The 16,121-nt window shown below is 35.4% G+C and overlaps 1 protein-coding gene across 1 annotated transcript in view; it reads right to left on the bottom strand.

Moving 5' to 3' along the window:
* Positions 1 to 437: 437 nt before the first annotated feature.
* mAChR-A (muscarinic Acetylcholine Receptor, A-type) overlaps positions 438 to 16,121 on the bottom strand; it is a 92,764-nt gene continuing 77,080 nt past the window's right edge. The window contains exons 3-5 of the mRNA XM_028179756.2: positions 14,840 to 14,948; positions 11,988 to 12,163; positions 438 to 10,970 (exon numbers count right to left, since the gene is read on the bottom strand). Coding sequence (XP_028035557.1) covers positions 10,196 to 10,970; positions 11,988 to 12,163; positions 14,840 to 14,948 — 1,060 coding nt within the window. The 3' untranslated portion in view covers positions 438 to 10,195. The remainder of the gene's footprint in view (positions 10,971 to 11,987; positions 12,164 to 14,839; positions 14,949 to 16,121) is intronic.

Genomic DNA, 16,121 nt, shown 5'->3' with positions numbered 1-16,121 from the left:
ATATATTTTTCATCAATAGATTCCTTATTATAACTGGTTGAAAAGAATATGCGTTCAACTTGTACTCGTTAGTTTAAATATTTATCTTTTTATTTTAAATTGAATCTTTGTACTGTTACAAAAGCATAATTTATCTAAACATTTCTCTTGTATCTTGTATAAAGTTTTTGTTTTTTACATTATTTTTTTTTATTGCTTAGATTGGTGGACGAGCTCTCAGCCCACCTGGAGTTAAGTGGTTACTGGAGCCCATAGACATCTACAACGTAAATGCGCCACCCACCTTGAGATATAAGTTGTAAGGTCTCAGTATAGTTACAACGGCTGCCCCACCCTTCAAACCGAAACGCATTACTGCTTCACGGCAGAAATAGGCAGGGCGGTGGTACCTACCCGCGCGGACTCACAACAGGTCCTACCACCAGTAAGGACCTACCACATTTATTTATTCATTTAATTATAAACTTGCTTTATCCCGTTGAGAATGTAATGTAATCGACTTCTTAAATTCGAGTTATTGAGTGAAACGAGACAGGAAAATCCACGTCGATAGAATATATTTTGGCAGAAGTAGATACCTCAGATGGACATAAACGGTTAGATTAATTCTGATAATCGCCGATATATGTACGTACGGAAAAACGCAAATAATGAGGATATTTTTAACATTATCAAGAAGTATTTAGTCCCTTCGCTCCGAAATATAAAGTACACATAAATGAAGTTGTAATTTATTTCCAATTTTCAATAAAATTAAATTTCAATAAAGTTAAACGGTAAGAAGATTTTAAATTTCGAATTGAATTACACTAACTAACTAACTTGGCGGTTTTTTGTTTTTTTTTTTTTGTTCTTAACGAACGCGCGTTCAAAACGCTCATAGTAAAAAGCGCCTTTACTAAATAGTTTACGACACTACAAGATACACGACACGGTAATATTAATATTTTTAAATTAAGTTTTTTTCAGTTCGTTTTACACTCATGTTAGATTTACAAGTTTTTTTTTTAATCGAATAAAATCGAAAATCTAAAACTTCATTATTCAGGAATCCGATAATGACGTTGCTACCTCAAATATGTATAGTAAGGTTGTTTGGGAGAACCACAATATGGTTTGCATTAAAACTGTTTGATTATTACAACGAGTGCGTTCAAGTATTAAAAAAAAACCGGAACGCGTCTTAACAAAATTTGCATCAAATTAGAATCGCTGAGCCCAAAAGCATTTCATTTTGATACAAACCCTGCAGAGTTCGGTCATTGAAAACAGTCAACAGAAACATTTGAGGTAACCACGTGAATCTTATAAATACTTTAAAAATTACATTGCATTATAAATTTTCGATTTAGAATACACACACACACATACACACGCACACACTTACAACATTGATTTATTTAAAAACGTTTGAAAAACGATATATCATTAGTACACGAATATAATTATATGAAATGTGTATGTACACATATTTTAGTTCGATATTTAAAAATTCATACTTCTAAATTTATATTTTGTTACATTGGCAACACTACCGTTTCATTATTATTTTTAAATAAAGTTTTGCGTAATAAATATTCGTAGGAGAGGTGATTTCGGATGTTTAATGAGATGACAATTTAAATAGGCGCTAAAGAAAATGTAAGCACTGGGTAGACATCAAATTAGATTAATAATAATTATAACTAATGTTTAGTTATAGTAAAACAATGTGCTGGCAAAGCAATACAAGCTCGAACACGTTTAAGTTTTTTTTATGGTCTCTTTCACATAAAAATAATTGGCACAGAAAATTCAGACACATACAAAAAAGCAATTAGTACTTTGAATCGGTTAATGAAGATACTATAATTTCAATAATTTTATGGATAAACAAGCCAGCCCTGAATAATACAATAATTATCGCATTATTTGATGTCAAATATTATGTTTTATATACAGTAGAAGTAATTTAATAGATCAAATTATTATATTTTAGTACAATGCTTAAATATTTTATAAAATTATCGAATAATTAACGTTTGTAATGCAAGAAGATGTGTATAGGAAAAAAAATCTGCCATAGAGAAATCGTGCTTTTTATATTATGAAGAACATTCTCTTTATGTCATCTATGATCTTTTCGACAAAAAAATCTTGTGTCTGTGCAATACCACTGTAAAATTAATCAACTTATATTTTCCTCTTTTCTTGAACTTAACACGTCTATTTAAGATTTATAATATGGCTGAACTGTGCAATTAACATGAAGAAATAAAGAAAAAATATTTGATCAGACACATTCACATTTAATTTTTATGTACATTCGACTATGACACGTCTAACACAGTTTAAATATAGCTGTGAGATTTCATTCAACATTTAAAAACTTACATTGACCACAGATTATACAAATATAAATGATAGCTACTCTATGTTCGAAATTGTAATGGCAGGGACACGCTTATTTTTTCCCCCCTAATTAATCATCGTTGACTGAAATTACTGAAACTGTCAAGACAGTAGTACCTAGCGGAAATGCCATCCTCTCTAAATACCCCCGAAACCATACGAAATCAGTACTTTTTGTATTTGGGAATAAAAAAAAGTTAATGGAGAATTACTATGATAATTGTTTTAATTGTGCCTTAGACAAAAATCTTGAAACTCCACCGCTTAGTAACTACAACTACAGCGTTACATATTCAATGTCACGAACAAGACGATCACGACTAGAATCTAGAAATGGAGGACATACGAGAAAATATATTTAATTAAATTCTTTTAAACTAATTTACTGTGCGCGTTAACAGTAATGATTAGGATGAACAGAGTAAATATGGCGGACGTCAAGGGACTGTTCTCGAAAACCATGACCGCCGGTAATGCATCGCAGTTGCAACGACTGCAAAATGTAATTTGAAATATACTATTTTTAATGCATTGCGTGCTGCACGCAATGTAACCAACATAGCATTGAGCTGACGCGCGAGGTCAACAGTGAGCCGGCTGCTAGCTTTTGTTTATCTTAACTTGGCGAGCATTTGTCAATTTATGTTCATTAAATATTTTTTTATTGCGTAGATGGATGGACGAGCTCACAGCCCACCTGGTGTTAAGTGGTTACCGAAGCCAATACACATCTACAACGCAAATGCCGCCACCCACCTTGAGACATGAGTTCTATGGTCTCAGTATAGTTACAACGGCTGCCCCACCCTTCAAACCGAAACGCATTACTGCTTCATGGCCGAAATAGACGGGGTGGTGGTACCTACCCTGTGCGGACTCACAAGAACAAGGGTCCAAAACCGAGAACTGACCCCTAACAAGCTATATTTAATACATCTATAAATACTACGATCGTTAACATACATGGAAACATGTATTTAAAAGATAAATCACGTAAATATTACTGGGAGATCCTCCTAGTAAAGGCTTGCACACTTAAAAAGACACTCCAATCATTGTATTATTTTAACTCGCTTTTTTTCAAAATAAAGTATTTTGGAGAGAGACCGTACAAATCAAAAGGGCTATTTATACTACAGTTCCACGTATTACCAGCACGTAATGGATTGGGATAGAAAGGAGTAAATCTCAGAACCAAATACTAAAGACTTAATTGCATTGAAATGAAATCTTTTATCATCGAAATAAGATTGCGACTGCTTTGCTATTAGACTCATTAGGCCGTTAGCCTAGCCGTAGTGGATGCACAATTAAATATGCAGTTTTATCCCACAATTCTTGTTCTTTATTAGAAACAATTGTCCATTTGTTCGTGAGAACGTTTAAATACATAATTATCTCAGCAATTCGGGGCGTAACATAGTATTATACCAGGACATACTAGCATTAACACAAGTATTATACATTACGCGTCTTATTAAGATACGAACTGATCTTGCTGATTTGCATAATACAAATATTTTCCGTTTATTTCTGCAACTTAAACAAAACTTCCACAGCTATAGATAATGGTTTGGCGAAATTATATTTAACCTAGATAGGTTAAATAGAGACAGATAAATAGAGGCAGATAGGTTAAATAGAGACAAACAGATGTTCCTACCTGTTACCTCACGAGAGTATGCAATTAGAATACCATTCGTAGCATTTAGTTGCATAATATTAAAGGAATAATTCGTGTTCAATAGGAAATGTAATATCCAAAGAATATTGAGCATGCAAAAATCACACTCAATGACAATTAATTATCATGAAGACATCTAATGTATAATTGCTCTACTCACGATCCACAATAAATACTCCAAAATTAATATTTAAATTTGAACTGTTACTTGTGTGCCCGATTTTATTTTCCACCACTTCATTTAGGCCAGCCTTTCCCAAAGTGGGCGATAACCCCCTTGTGCGCGCTGCAGGCCTAAAGGAGGGCGGTAAGAGGCGGTAAGAGACCCAGAAAAAAAAGGGGGCGGTGCGTAGTGGCTTGGGAGGCGATTTGTAATTTCAACTAGGAGGACTCTTAGACACCGACTGAGCTCTCCCTATAATGGTTTTGAAATAAGTGAAAAAAATGGGGGCGCTAAAAAGTAATTTATTCTCAAAGTGCAAGGGGCAGTAGTAAAATAAGTTTGAGAGCTCCTGGCTTAGGCGATTTGAAAGCTCATTTAGTTGTTCGTGGAACTTGCTTGTAGATTATTGACTCAGTGCCATCAGCGCAATATTCAGGCTGTACCAAGGGCTTAACGAATTGTTTTTAGACTTTCGCGAATATCTACATTTTAAAGTTCCAGCTAACCAGCTAAAAGTGTTTATTATTTTATAATGTTCTAATAGCGTATTTTATTACACGGAATTTAGTGGCTGTAAGTTTAATTGCAAAGACTTTGATGTCTAAAGTAATGTAAAACAGTGAGGACGGGAGCGAGTGTGCCTTTTATATCATCCTCATCCACAATCCTTACTTACTTTAGTACTAGAGTACTTAACGGCTTGGCCCTGTCCTTAGTATTGCTGAGGTCTATGGACGACGGAAACCACTCAGATGGGCCGTATGCCCATCTGCCTACAAGCTCAATAAAAAAATCCGCTAAACATCGGGTCCCATCATGCCCTTTATATTCCACGAACCTCCTCGGACTTTGAGGCCAGAAATTCGAAATCACTTATGACGTTTATGAAATATAGTCGAAGTCAAGGAATTAAGTTATGCACTGTGAAGGATCTGTGGATTTTAAGTTCTTTCCGTAATACTATAAATGATACAACATTCATAATCTATAATTAAAAAAAAAAGTGCTCTTGACAAAATATTTTAACTGAAAAGAAATTGGACTTAAGCGAACTAAAATCAGAATATCATAAATATAGACAAGTCAGCTTAATGTTAAAACAACTAGTCAGATCCTGATAACATTTAAAAGGGGACCACATTAGAAGCACCTAGCTTTGAAATGAAAAAAGAACCTTCAAAATCGGTTCACATAGAAAAAAATCTGGGGTAACAACATAACGTAAATTACAGTCGCAATGAGAGCTCTCCACATTTTAATGAAGTCGGTTGAAAAAACGAAATCTCGATTCGGATTTTTAAAATGTATCATTATCAAAGAGTTTAAGGATATCTCTGTGTTATGCTGACATTAACTCGAGCTGCCAGCCGTGAGTATTAGTGAGCCCACAGACAGATGTGTGAGTCACACTCATGTGGCACTAGAAGCATTGGTCTACACGTTATTGGAATAATAGTTATACAGTCATAGATGATAAGTACACCAATGTTCAATTTGTATCGCACATTCTAGAAGTTACGATCTTCTATTTATCTGTTACTACATCTATGTATATCAATCCGCCACAATCACACTGGCGATCATGAATGACGAAAACGATTTAAAATTTTACATCTAAACACCAAATTTTAATAATATATTTAGTAAAATTTTGATAAACAAATAAGGAACATTTACACGACACATACACATTCTTAACATTATTTCAATGTATGTAAATATTTATTAAAGTGATACAAATATTATTTACAGTTTTGAAGGATCTCACAATATTTACATTTTAATGGAGCACGGATACATAATACATTATTAAGTTTTATTTTAAGTTATATATTGCGACAAGGATCTATAATAAATAAATTTGTTGCGAAAAAGTATCAGATATCGCTTCGATTCGCTTGTATTACGCGTACGAATTGCTTATTTAAAATAGTTATGAGGGAAATTAAAACTTCTTCCGGTTTTTTCCTCTACCTATTCACTGGACCTGGCCTAAGGGGCTATTCCAGTTACCCCAGGACGGGTAGGTTAGCTCACGGGCTCAACCTGAGGGAATTTGCTAACACTAGCCCTAGCAAGAGTAGTGCGTCGCAGAATCTGCCACCGGATCGAAATCGCGAATCTTCCAGCGAACGGGTGAATTTACTCGGTAGACTAACGGTCCAAAAGTAGTCGGAGTAGTACATTTGCAAACATCTCCTGAAAATTTGTTAGCGTGATTCAGGTATCTTTCAAATATAAATCTTCTGTTCTATGACTACTACCGCTGCATATTTAAGCCAGACAAGATTTCTCAATCGAACTTTTTCATCTAGAAAATTTCGAGACATCAGAGACATTAGATCGGATATTAATTTATTCGACTTTTCAAATTGAACATTTTCATCATTTCACCATTACCTTAAATCGGTTTCAAGGCGATTTACGAAAAAAAAAAAAACATCGCAAACTCTATTTCTCTGAAAACGACATTTATTTTTGTAATTGAAAGTATCAAAGCATTTTCGCAATCAAACATAATCCATCTCGGTCTTAATTGGTGATGTGGTGAGTATTATAATTTAGATGTATATTTATTGCATTTTGTATTATTTATTTATTAGTATGTAAACGTCAAATACATAAACACGATGCCTTCTTCGTACCTTTTTAAGCGAATCGAAACGATAACATAATTATTAGACTAATTAAATTATGAAATCGTTGTATGATTTGGTTATTGTATATTCAGATATCATTCAGAATATAATATATTAATTACATTATTAATTCATAAAAGATGACATGATTTTAGCAAATCTCAGTATAAGTCTACGTCGGAGCTGTAGTGGTAGTGTGGAGTATGATGGTAAATACATATACATACATATACATATTTAATAACAATCACGCCACGTTAACTGGTCCCGTGCTAAGTTCGTAAAGAACTTGTGTTACAAGTACCAGATAACGGAAATAAATGTAAGATTTTTATTATACGCATACATGTATGTAATATACATCCACAACCCTGGAAAAGACATTTATATTTATCATAGAAATATCTTCCCTTGGCGGGATTCGAACCCGCGACCCCCTTGTGTAGTGACCATGTCACTTACCACTACACCAGACGACCGTTTGAATGACGACTGAGTCCAGTGTCGTCACGAAGTAATCACCGTCCGCCATCTTGAGATGCCGGAATGTCTTGTGTACTTTACAATGGTTGACAAACAGGAACATAGGACTGCTTCTCGCCAAAAATCGACCCACCTGATGGTAAGTGGTTACCGTCGCTCATGGACGTCAGCAATGCCAGGGGCACAGCCAAGTAGTTGCCTACCGCTTATACTCTCCACACGCCTCGTTTAATATCGTGATCCTAATATCGTATTCATTTCCCGATTAAACATAAAACGTTCTGTGAAGACTTCAATCTAGTGCTAGTCGCTTATTTAATTTGAAAAGAATTATCATTGGCATCGCGAATATTAACGTGATGTATGAACTCCGGAACTCTTTTCAGACTACAAACATATTGTTACACCGGTAAGAGTAACGCCATCTATCGCCGAATAGCCGAACGAATATCGAAGGATCTAGTAACTTCTAGAACACTCGAGAAGTACAACGCCATCTATTGTCAGATAGCGGAAACACACAATACTCGACTTATTGGAATTCGAATATTCTCGATAATTCTAGGGATGTCGTATGGAAAGCGTTGTAGAAATGGTACGCAGTCAGTAAATAATCGGAACTACTCGAAGCGAAACAGCGAACGGATCACCTGAAGCGAAACGGAAGAAGCGAATTGAGAATTTTAAAGTGTTCTGTGTGTGCTCTAAGTGATAAATACAGTTTTAAGTTGTACTTTGGTGGAACATTTATTTATTCCAAACCGCAGTGCGTAACAATATTATAGAAAAACGAGTCAAAAGATTGTGTCTATTGTCGCGAGCGCGCCCCCCTCACTTGTCATCTCTTATGAATTAAGTTTTAGTTCCAATAGTGGCCTGTAAGTATTCAAAGACACATACATTGAGATTAAAATGTCATAGCTACATATATAATATTGAAGGATTATTGAATATTTTATTAAAATATTCCGAAAGTTTGAGTAAAGTTTAAAATAATGCCTCACTTGTGGTAAACGAAGAATTCATGGGCATTATAACAGATTTAGTGATGTTAATGACCGCAGACCTAAGATATAATACTAGATAAATCAAAATGTTATTGTTTATTTGTTGTTTTATTATAGCATCTGTTTCCCGTTAAAAGAAAAAATGGTAGTTAAAAATGGTAGTTTCTCGAAATTTACTCAATAATTTGAATAAAAATCAAGCAGTTAGCGCGTTTTTATTTATTGTCGCCATTAGATCAGAAATAATAAATGGATGTATTACATATTTAGATTAAATACAGTTCGGTCGACTAAAATTTGAATTAAAGGAATTTAAAATGTATGAAGCATTATTTTAAATTTAAATTTATTCAAGGGTCATTTTATGTCTATATTTTTACAATTACAAATCACAACATTCAGATACATCCAGAAGAATTAGTTAAAAGATATTATTTAATATTGATTCTGGCTAATCACTGCTCTGTTAGACTTCAAGAATTATTCCTTGAAGAAATAAAGAAAGAAATGCTTAAATTAATTAATTAAATGTAATTAAAGATTTATAATAATAATGCGCTTAATGAAATGGGTTACCATTTAATCTAATAAACTTTGAGAAAAACTAGAAGATTTGGATAATCAATCCAAACGAAGTATTTATAAGTATAATTAAAAATTCCGTGATGAATGTAATATATTACTTTAGTATTTAAAAAGAAATTATTGAAGAGAAAATATAAAATTTAGAAAATTGAGCAAAACTAGAGCAAACACGCTTCAAGGAATATTTTAAATCAAAATATAATAAATACACAACGTAATATAAAAAATATATAAAATAAACAACGACTTAAGTATATAATATAGTATTGTGAGGCAAACAATACCAATGTTAAAATAAAATTTATCAAAAAAGCCTAAGTAAGGTTCCAAGATGGCGAAGTACAAATGACTAGAATTACCACTACATATTTATTCGTTACTATAACTAAAATACTTAGTATATTTGTTACCCTTACATTTTTTAGAGCATTATTTAAATTGAATCAACATTTTTTTAACAGTGTATTTGTTTCTTTATTGAGTCTTCGAAAAAATAATTAAATTCTTGTTTTAACTTAAAGAAACCTTGTTTATATGTACTGGAATCAAAATAATTGATTTATTCCCGATCAAAAATTGATTATTGAATTTGATTGATAATCATCAGGTATTAAAATTTCGAAGGACACAATAAAGAAAACAGATAAAACATAATGAACAAAAAAATTATGTAAACAATGAAATAATTTTTAAAATACATCTACAAATGGACGGGACGGTGAAATCACTAACTAATAAAGGTAATTAAAAACAATTTGTCACAACTTAACGAAATCATTGTACGTTTAATTCCCAAACAAACTAAAGCTCTCGGTGTGGACACTAAAGTTCGTCATTGTCAATAAACCGGACAGACGACCAAATGACTGAAATCGACACGTTTTTGAGGTTTTAAATAAATTTCCGTTAAAAATTGTTTTATTAATATATTTTTTTATTTGTCATTTTATTTATTTCTCACGCATATTTATTCGGTGCTTTTATAGACAGACACTACGTGCTTAAAAATAATAAAATACAGTTTTAAAATCACTTTCAAGTTGGAAAGTCCAAATAAATAAAAGTACCTTAAAATTTTTCAGAATCAATTAAACGAATTAACCCAAAAAATAGAATAAGATATACATATATTAGACAACGTTATGGGATTTAGGTGTACATTGAAATCCAAGTACCAAAACTGGGCAATTTCATTTTGGCACCGAACCCAACGGTGGGTCCACCACAAGCTCACGAACTGGCGCTAATTATAAACCCCACGAGTCATCGCCTCCCGGTTGCGGTTGTGCCACTTGCACGTCAGGATCCTGACGTACGTCCTCCGGAAGGTGGCGTTGCACAGCGCGTAGCACACCGGGTTTATAGTCGAATTGATATAACAGAGAGCGTAGAAAAACGACCACAACTCGGCCGGAATGCATTTCGTGCAAGCCGTCAGGGGCTTCAGCAACACCAGGATGTTGTACGGGGTCCACGTTATGATGAACGACAGCAGGATGGCTGAGAGAGTCTTGGCTGCTTTCGTCTCCTGTTTCTTTTCCTGTGTCTTCTTTTTCTTTGGTTGCTTAGTCAAGCCTTTGCCGGCCAGTTGTTTAGGTATGATTTTGGCGTTGAGCGGTATTCGAACGTCCTGTATGTGTGAAGTTCGTCGCGTCAACGCCGCGTGGCCGGCCGGATGTAGGTTTAGCTCAGAGTCTCCTCTCGTAGGCCGGTAGTGAGGTCTAGCCATAGACGGAGGCGACTCTTCGGTGATCATTTTAATTGTCGCTCTTTCCGTATCGGCGTCCGGTAGTCTGATGACTATGGTGTAAACTGAGTCGGCCGAAGCAGACTTTGGCGCTGGTGAGGTAGTTGTGTTGATTCGTGTGTTCGGTGGAAGGGATCTGCTGTCTCTGGCCGAAGTGACCATCCCTGGGGGTTCGTAGGTCCGACGAAGTGGGGATGTGCCCCCATCTCCTGAGCCACTCGAGCCACCGCGGGTAGCGTATGGATCTCTTATGACATTAAGCGACGTGCACCTGCCGACAGAAAAGCTAATTAAACAATTGAAATTGATATCGTTGGCCAATTTGATACAATGAAATTTAATCAGAATTTAGTAGGTACAAACTTTGCACAGAAAGTATCGTTCTCAGAACTTGAATTTTTCTGGTTAGGTCCTATTGAAATTCCGATAGTGTTAAAATAAGGATGCATTTTAAGCCAGCCGTAAAACTTTTATAGACACAAGTTCAATTCGAAAATTGGATTATATGTTTATTTATTCATGCCTTCAGCCACTGAACTACGTGCAGGCATTTCCATACCGTGCAATAATTCTAGAATATTACAAGTTTGTGACATTGAGCCCTCCGTGATTCGAATACGTGGTTTTCAAATGAAACCACGACCAGTTTGCTATGTATATTCAATTAACCAACATAAAAATATAATGTAACATTGTAATATACATAATATGAGGTGAAAAATACCAGTCTTTAAATCTTATCTTATCTTATACCTTTAAACGAGCAATTCTTGTATATATATATTTATTCTGGATCTCGGAAACGGCTCCAACGGTTTTCATAACATTTAGTATACAGGGGATTTCGGGGCCGATAAATCGATCTAGCTACGATTTGTTTTCAGAAAATGTTTTCAATAATCAACTTTATCGATAATCAACTTTATCCCCTAGAGTGCCCGCGATAAACAGTTTTTTTTTCTTTAAGTTGATATTGGTACGTCAAAAGAGCTTTTGATATATTTTATTGGGCTCGTTACCATCTTTACATTCATGAAATATATTTTGACTCTTTCCGACATCTTTTGGCGAATAATAATACTATTTTTCTTAAAGAGAGCAACTAACTGCTTTAAAGACACAACAAGATGGCGTTATCCAAAAAAAGAACCGAGCAAAGCTCGGTCATCATCTAGCGTATTTAACCAACTAGTGTAATTCACGAACATAAAAATATATTGTAACATTGTAATAAACATAATATGAGGTGAAGAACACCAAAGTCTTCAAATTAAAATAAAATACTTGCCTCGAAACAGAGCTCTGTAGAGGGGTTTCTACAGAAACCGGTGTCGCGTAGCCAGGGTCTGATGGTTCCTCCTCTGGCTCCGTATCTTCTGTGTCTTCCCTTCCGGAATGCCACCAGGCCACGCACCACGCTCGCACCACCGCCCACCCTCGTTTCGGTGGACGAGCGCAGGAAGGCTACAGGATAATGTAAAAATATTTAAGAATGCACACTATCACTGCACTAACTTAAGTTGTTTCAAGGTGAAGCGAGACTGATGTTCATGAACTCCAGTAACCAAATAACAATGGGCTAAGTGGCTAGTCATCTATAACGAAAAAGTCAGCATTCTATTGGGATTGGCCAAAGTAATCTCTTGAAAAGCATTGGTGATGAACATGAAATTTCAGGTAGTAAGGACCTTATTAAAAAAGAAACGAAAATAGAGCACCATGTATTTGTTTGTGACTTTAGTTGGGCCTAGTCTAACTCTGACTACAAAACATCTAAAAAAACCTTCGCAACACAAATAAGCCTTAGTAATAATTACGCAAATTTATAATGGTCTTACTTAGGCCATAACGATTTTCAGTAATACAATTTTTTATCAAAGCTACCACTGCCTTCTATAGAATAACATTCCTTTCGGGCGATCATTACCAGCCTTTGCTCTGGACTGCTAGTCCCTGCCAAATGATTCTGACTAGCCGTTGCACTTGGCACAGGTCCAGACACCAATATATGCCACGCGAATTTAGCACTTATACCGTTAAGATAGGCGATAGTGCTGCGGTGAGCACGACGCGCCAGATGTCGGTATTTGTTCAATAATTTCGCTTGTGAAGTGCTACAGAGTTTGTACGTGACATATTGTTTTCGTATGGTATTGTTTTTCGACGTGTCTGCGAGAGTTGTGGCCTTAAATGCCTTTTTTCGTGTATCCCTGCGCATTTTTCTCTTGCGTTAAGTATTTATGTGACAATTTTTACTGTTTAGTCTGTGCGAGTCAGAACTCTATTGACAAATCAAATTCTGAATAACGCTAAGGATAATTTCAAAGTATCTTGCATATATAAGTTCTGAAAAACAGTAAAAAATTAAAGAAAGAAGGAACAGTAAAGTTTTTAAAATAATTATTTCTATTCTTTTTGACACATTTTATTAGCTTGAGCTCTTTTTTTTTCGTGCCTAAGCTGATCCTTGAGAGGCTATGTCAGCGTAACCGGGCGAGTAAGTGAGCTCACGGGGCGCAAACCGGGAGCGTTGCTAACACTGGCCCTAGCAAGAGCAGTGCTTAGCTGAATCTACCACCGGATCGTAATCGCGATTTACTGAGAAAATCCGGCGAGAAACTCAGTGTATTGTAAACATGTATCATTCATCAACGTATAAATGTCGTTAGGAAGGTTTGAGCGTAATTTATTTCTAACTCTACATACCTCAGATGAATAAGGCTTTGAACATATCGTTTCTACATAATACGATAAACGCTTATAGCTTACTTATAGCCAGGCCATTAATTCCGGCTGATAGTCCCCCCGGGAATTCACTTTCGGCCCAATAAAGTGTGAGTCTTGCTTGTAACAGATGTTTGATGTTGGAGCCTACTAAGCTACGCGTGACAATTAAAAGTATTCGGGCATCTCCCGATTGGTACTGACTCCAGTTTTCGGTACACCTAGCCAGTGGTCGTCCAAAAGAACGTTTACCTCTTCACTTTCTTCATTCAAAATCCTCATTGTAATATTTTGAATATCACTAGCGTCACTATGTAACCAATTGTAATTGTCGTTGTTTCATTAAATATTCGACGTGTTAATAATGATTTCCTTCCTCTTTGTCTGTATCCATCTATATACTCATAATTACAGCTTAATCTCAAAGCTTTAAGGAAGAAGCTTTGCCCGTCACATGTCATGTCTAAGGATGATACAAGTATTACACTTGTATGCTGTATATTTAGGATTAATGTAACCACATTACTTTAATTAAATTAAAATTACTTTAATTGTACTGATTGGTAATAAATGTGTACTACATTATTATATTAATAATTTAATACGTAATTTAACTTATTTTAGATTGATTTTCAACTTCACCTTTATGTTGTTGAAATAATGTAATTTTTGGCGACAAATTAAGCTAGAACGCGAATCTCCATACTACAATTTTCAAGGAAACTTTTCAAGGATAGAAGGAACTGCTTAATTGCTCGAGATGGATCGGCGGTCACAGACAACGTGAAAACCACCCACCCACTTCGAGTTAACGACCTAAGTTTTATCCGTGGGTTGTGGATTTAAGTCAAATCTGAATTTTAGTCTGAGTTTTAGATAAATAAATCTATACATTTTTTTATTTAATTATCGCATAGATGGGTGGATAAGCACAACCACCGGTGTTATGTGGTTACCGGAGTCCATAGGCATCTCCAACGTAAATGCCGCCACCCACCTTGAGATACGAGTTCTAAGGTCTCTGTACAACGATTGCCACACCCTTCAAACCGAAACGCATTACTGCTTTGCGGCAGAAATAGGCGGGGTGGAGGTACCTACCCGTGCGGACTCGGAAGAGGTCGTACCGCCAGTAATTACGCAAATTATAATTTTGCGGGTTTGATTTTTATTACACGATGGAATTGATTAGTCGTGGAAGTCAATCGTAAACATTTGTTAGGTTGGAAAAAAGTGGTGCCTGCGTGTGGGATTGGAACACCGGTGCATCGCTAGATACGAATGCACCGGACGTCTTATCCTTTAGGCCACGACGTGCTAATATAATGCTCGGAGTACGCCCCAATCCATTATCTGGTATATAATCGCCATACTGTACACTATCTGGTTAGACGATTTCTAAGAAGACTGTCATACCTTAGATTCTCTCCATCGGTGGTCGTGTAGCACTCCTCGTACGTGATAAACTGAATCGGTGTCTCCGGATTCTGAACGGGCTCGTCCGTCGGCATCTTTTGTTTCGTCACTGCAAGAAAAAACTAATTAAACTTTTCTGCAGTATGTAGCGTGAAGACGCTTGACTTGAGTTTCAAGCAATTCCCATTGTTAATACGTTTTTATTAGCTTCAGACGTATGTATGTTAGTATGTAAAGGAATCTTTGAACATGATTTTGACCCCCTTCAAAACGTCGGATTTATCTCGAAATTTGGTATACTTATTAAGGACTGATGGCAATTCAATATTAAAAAAAAATTAAAAACAAAAAATTTATTGAATTCAACTAAAAAATGAAAAATAAATAATAGTTTAAAAAATTAACAAAATACACTTTTATAGAGAAATCCAATTGAAAAATAGAAAATAAATTTTAATAAATTTGAATTAAAAATAGTGTAAGAAAAATAATTTTATTGTGCGATTTTCAGGATATTATCAAAATAACCCTTCTACTCATATTTGTTCATAAAATATTTATTTATAACTATTGATACCATGCACCCCACGCTTTTTTACAATAAAATCATTTTTTCTCACACTATTTTTAATTCAAATTTATTAAAATTTATTTTCTATTTTTTATTTGGACTTTCTATAAAAGCGTGATTTGTTAGTTTTTTTTAAACTATTATTTATTTTATAGATAAAAACAAACTTGGTACGCGCGATAGAGTTTCACGCTGAAAACCAAACCGATAACGACAATAAAGGCCGCTCGAGTTGGTATCGCAGCCATAGCTGTATCTGTGGTACGGGAGCATGATGCCCACAAGGTGGATATAGGAAATCGTATGTGAATGACCACGGACCCCGGCTGCTTCTTTACAACGGGTACGCCGTGAACTGGACTGCTTCTTTAGAACGAAAATAAAACTTTTTTTTAATAAAGACGGATTACTAGGGGCTCCAAGGCCTTTACAGTTTCACCAGGACACATGGGCGAATAATAGGCTCAGCTAGGAGGGGTGGGATTTGCGAACAGCTGCCTGAGTACCTCCGAAGGAGACCTAACCGCTCAAAGGCAGCTGCTTCGCGAATATATCTACTACCGGATCGGAATCGCGACCAGCTGAGAAGATCCGGTGAGAAACTCAGCAGGCTGATGTATGGATTAGATTGCACGTCGAACCCGACGAGTATGGTTACCAGAGTCGTGAAAATAACTAATTAGCAAACATTTATAAGGGCTTACGCCAATA

The sequence above is a fragment of the Bombyx mandarina genome, chromosome 23, assembly GCF_030267445.1.
Source record: "Bombyx mandarina strain Sakado chromosome 23, ASM3026744v2".
Classification (NCBI taxonomy): Eukaryota; Metazoa; Arthropoda; class Insecta; order Lepidoptera; family Bombycidae; genus Bombyx; species Bombyx mandarina.
The sequence above is the reverse complement of the archived record's forward strand: the minus strand, read 5'-3'. Positions and strand labels throughout refer to the sequence as shown.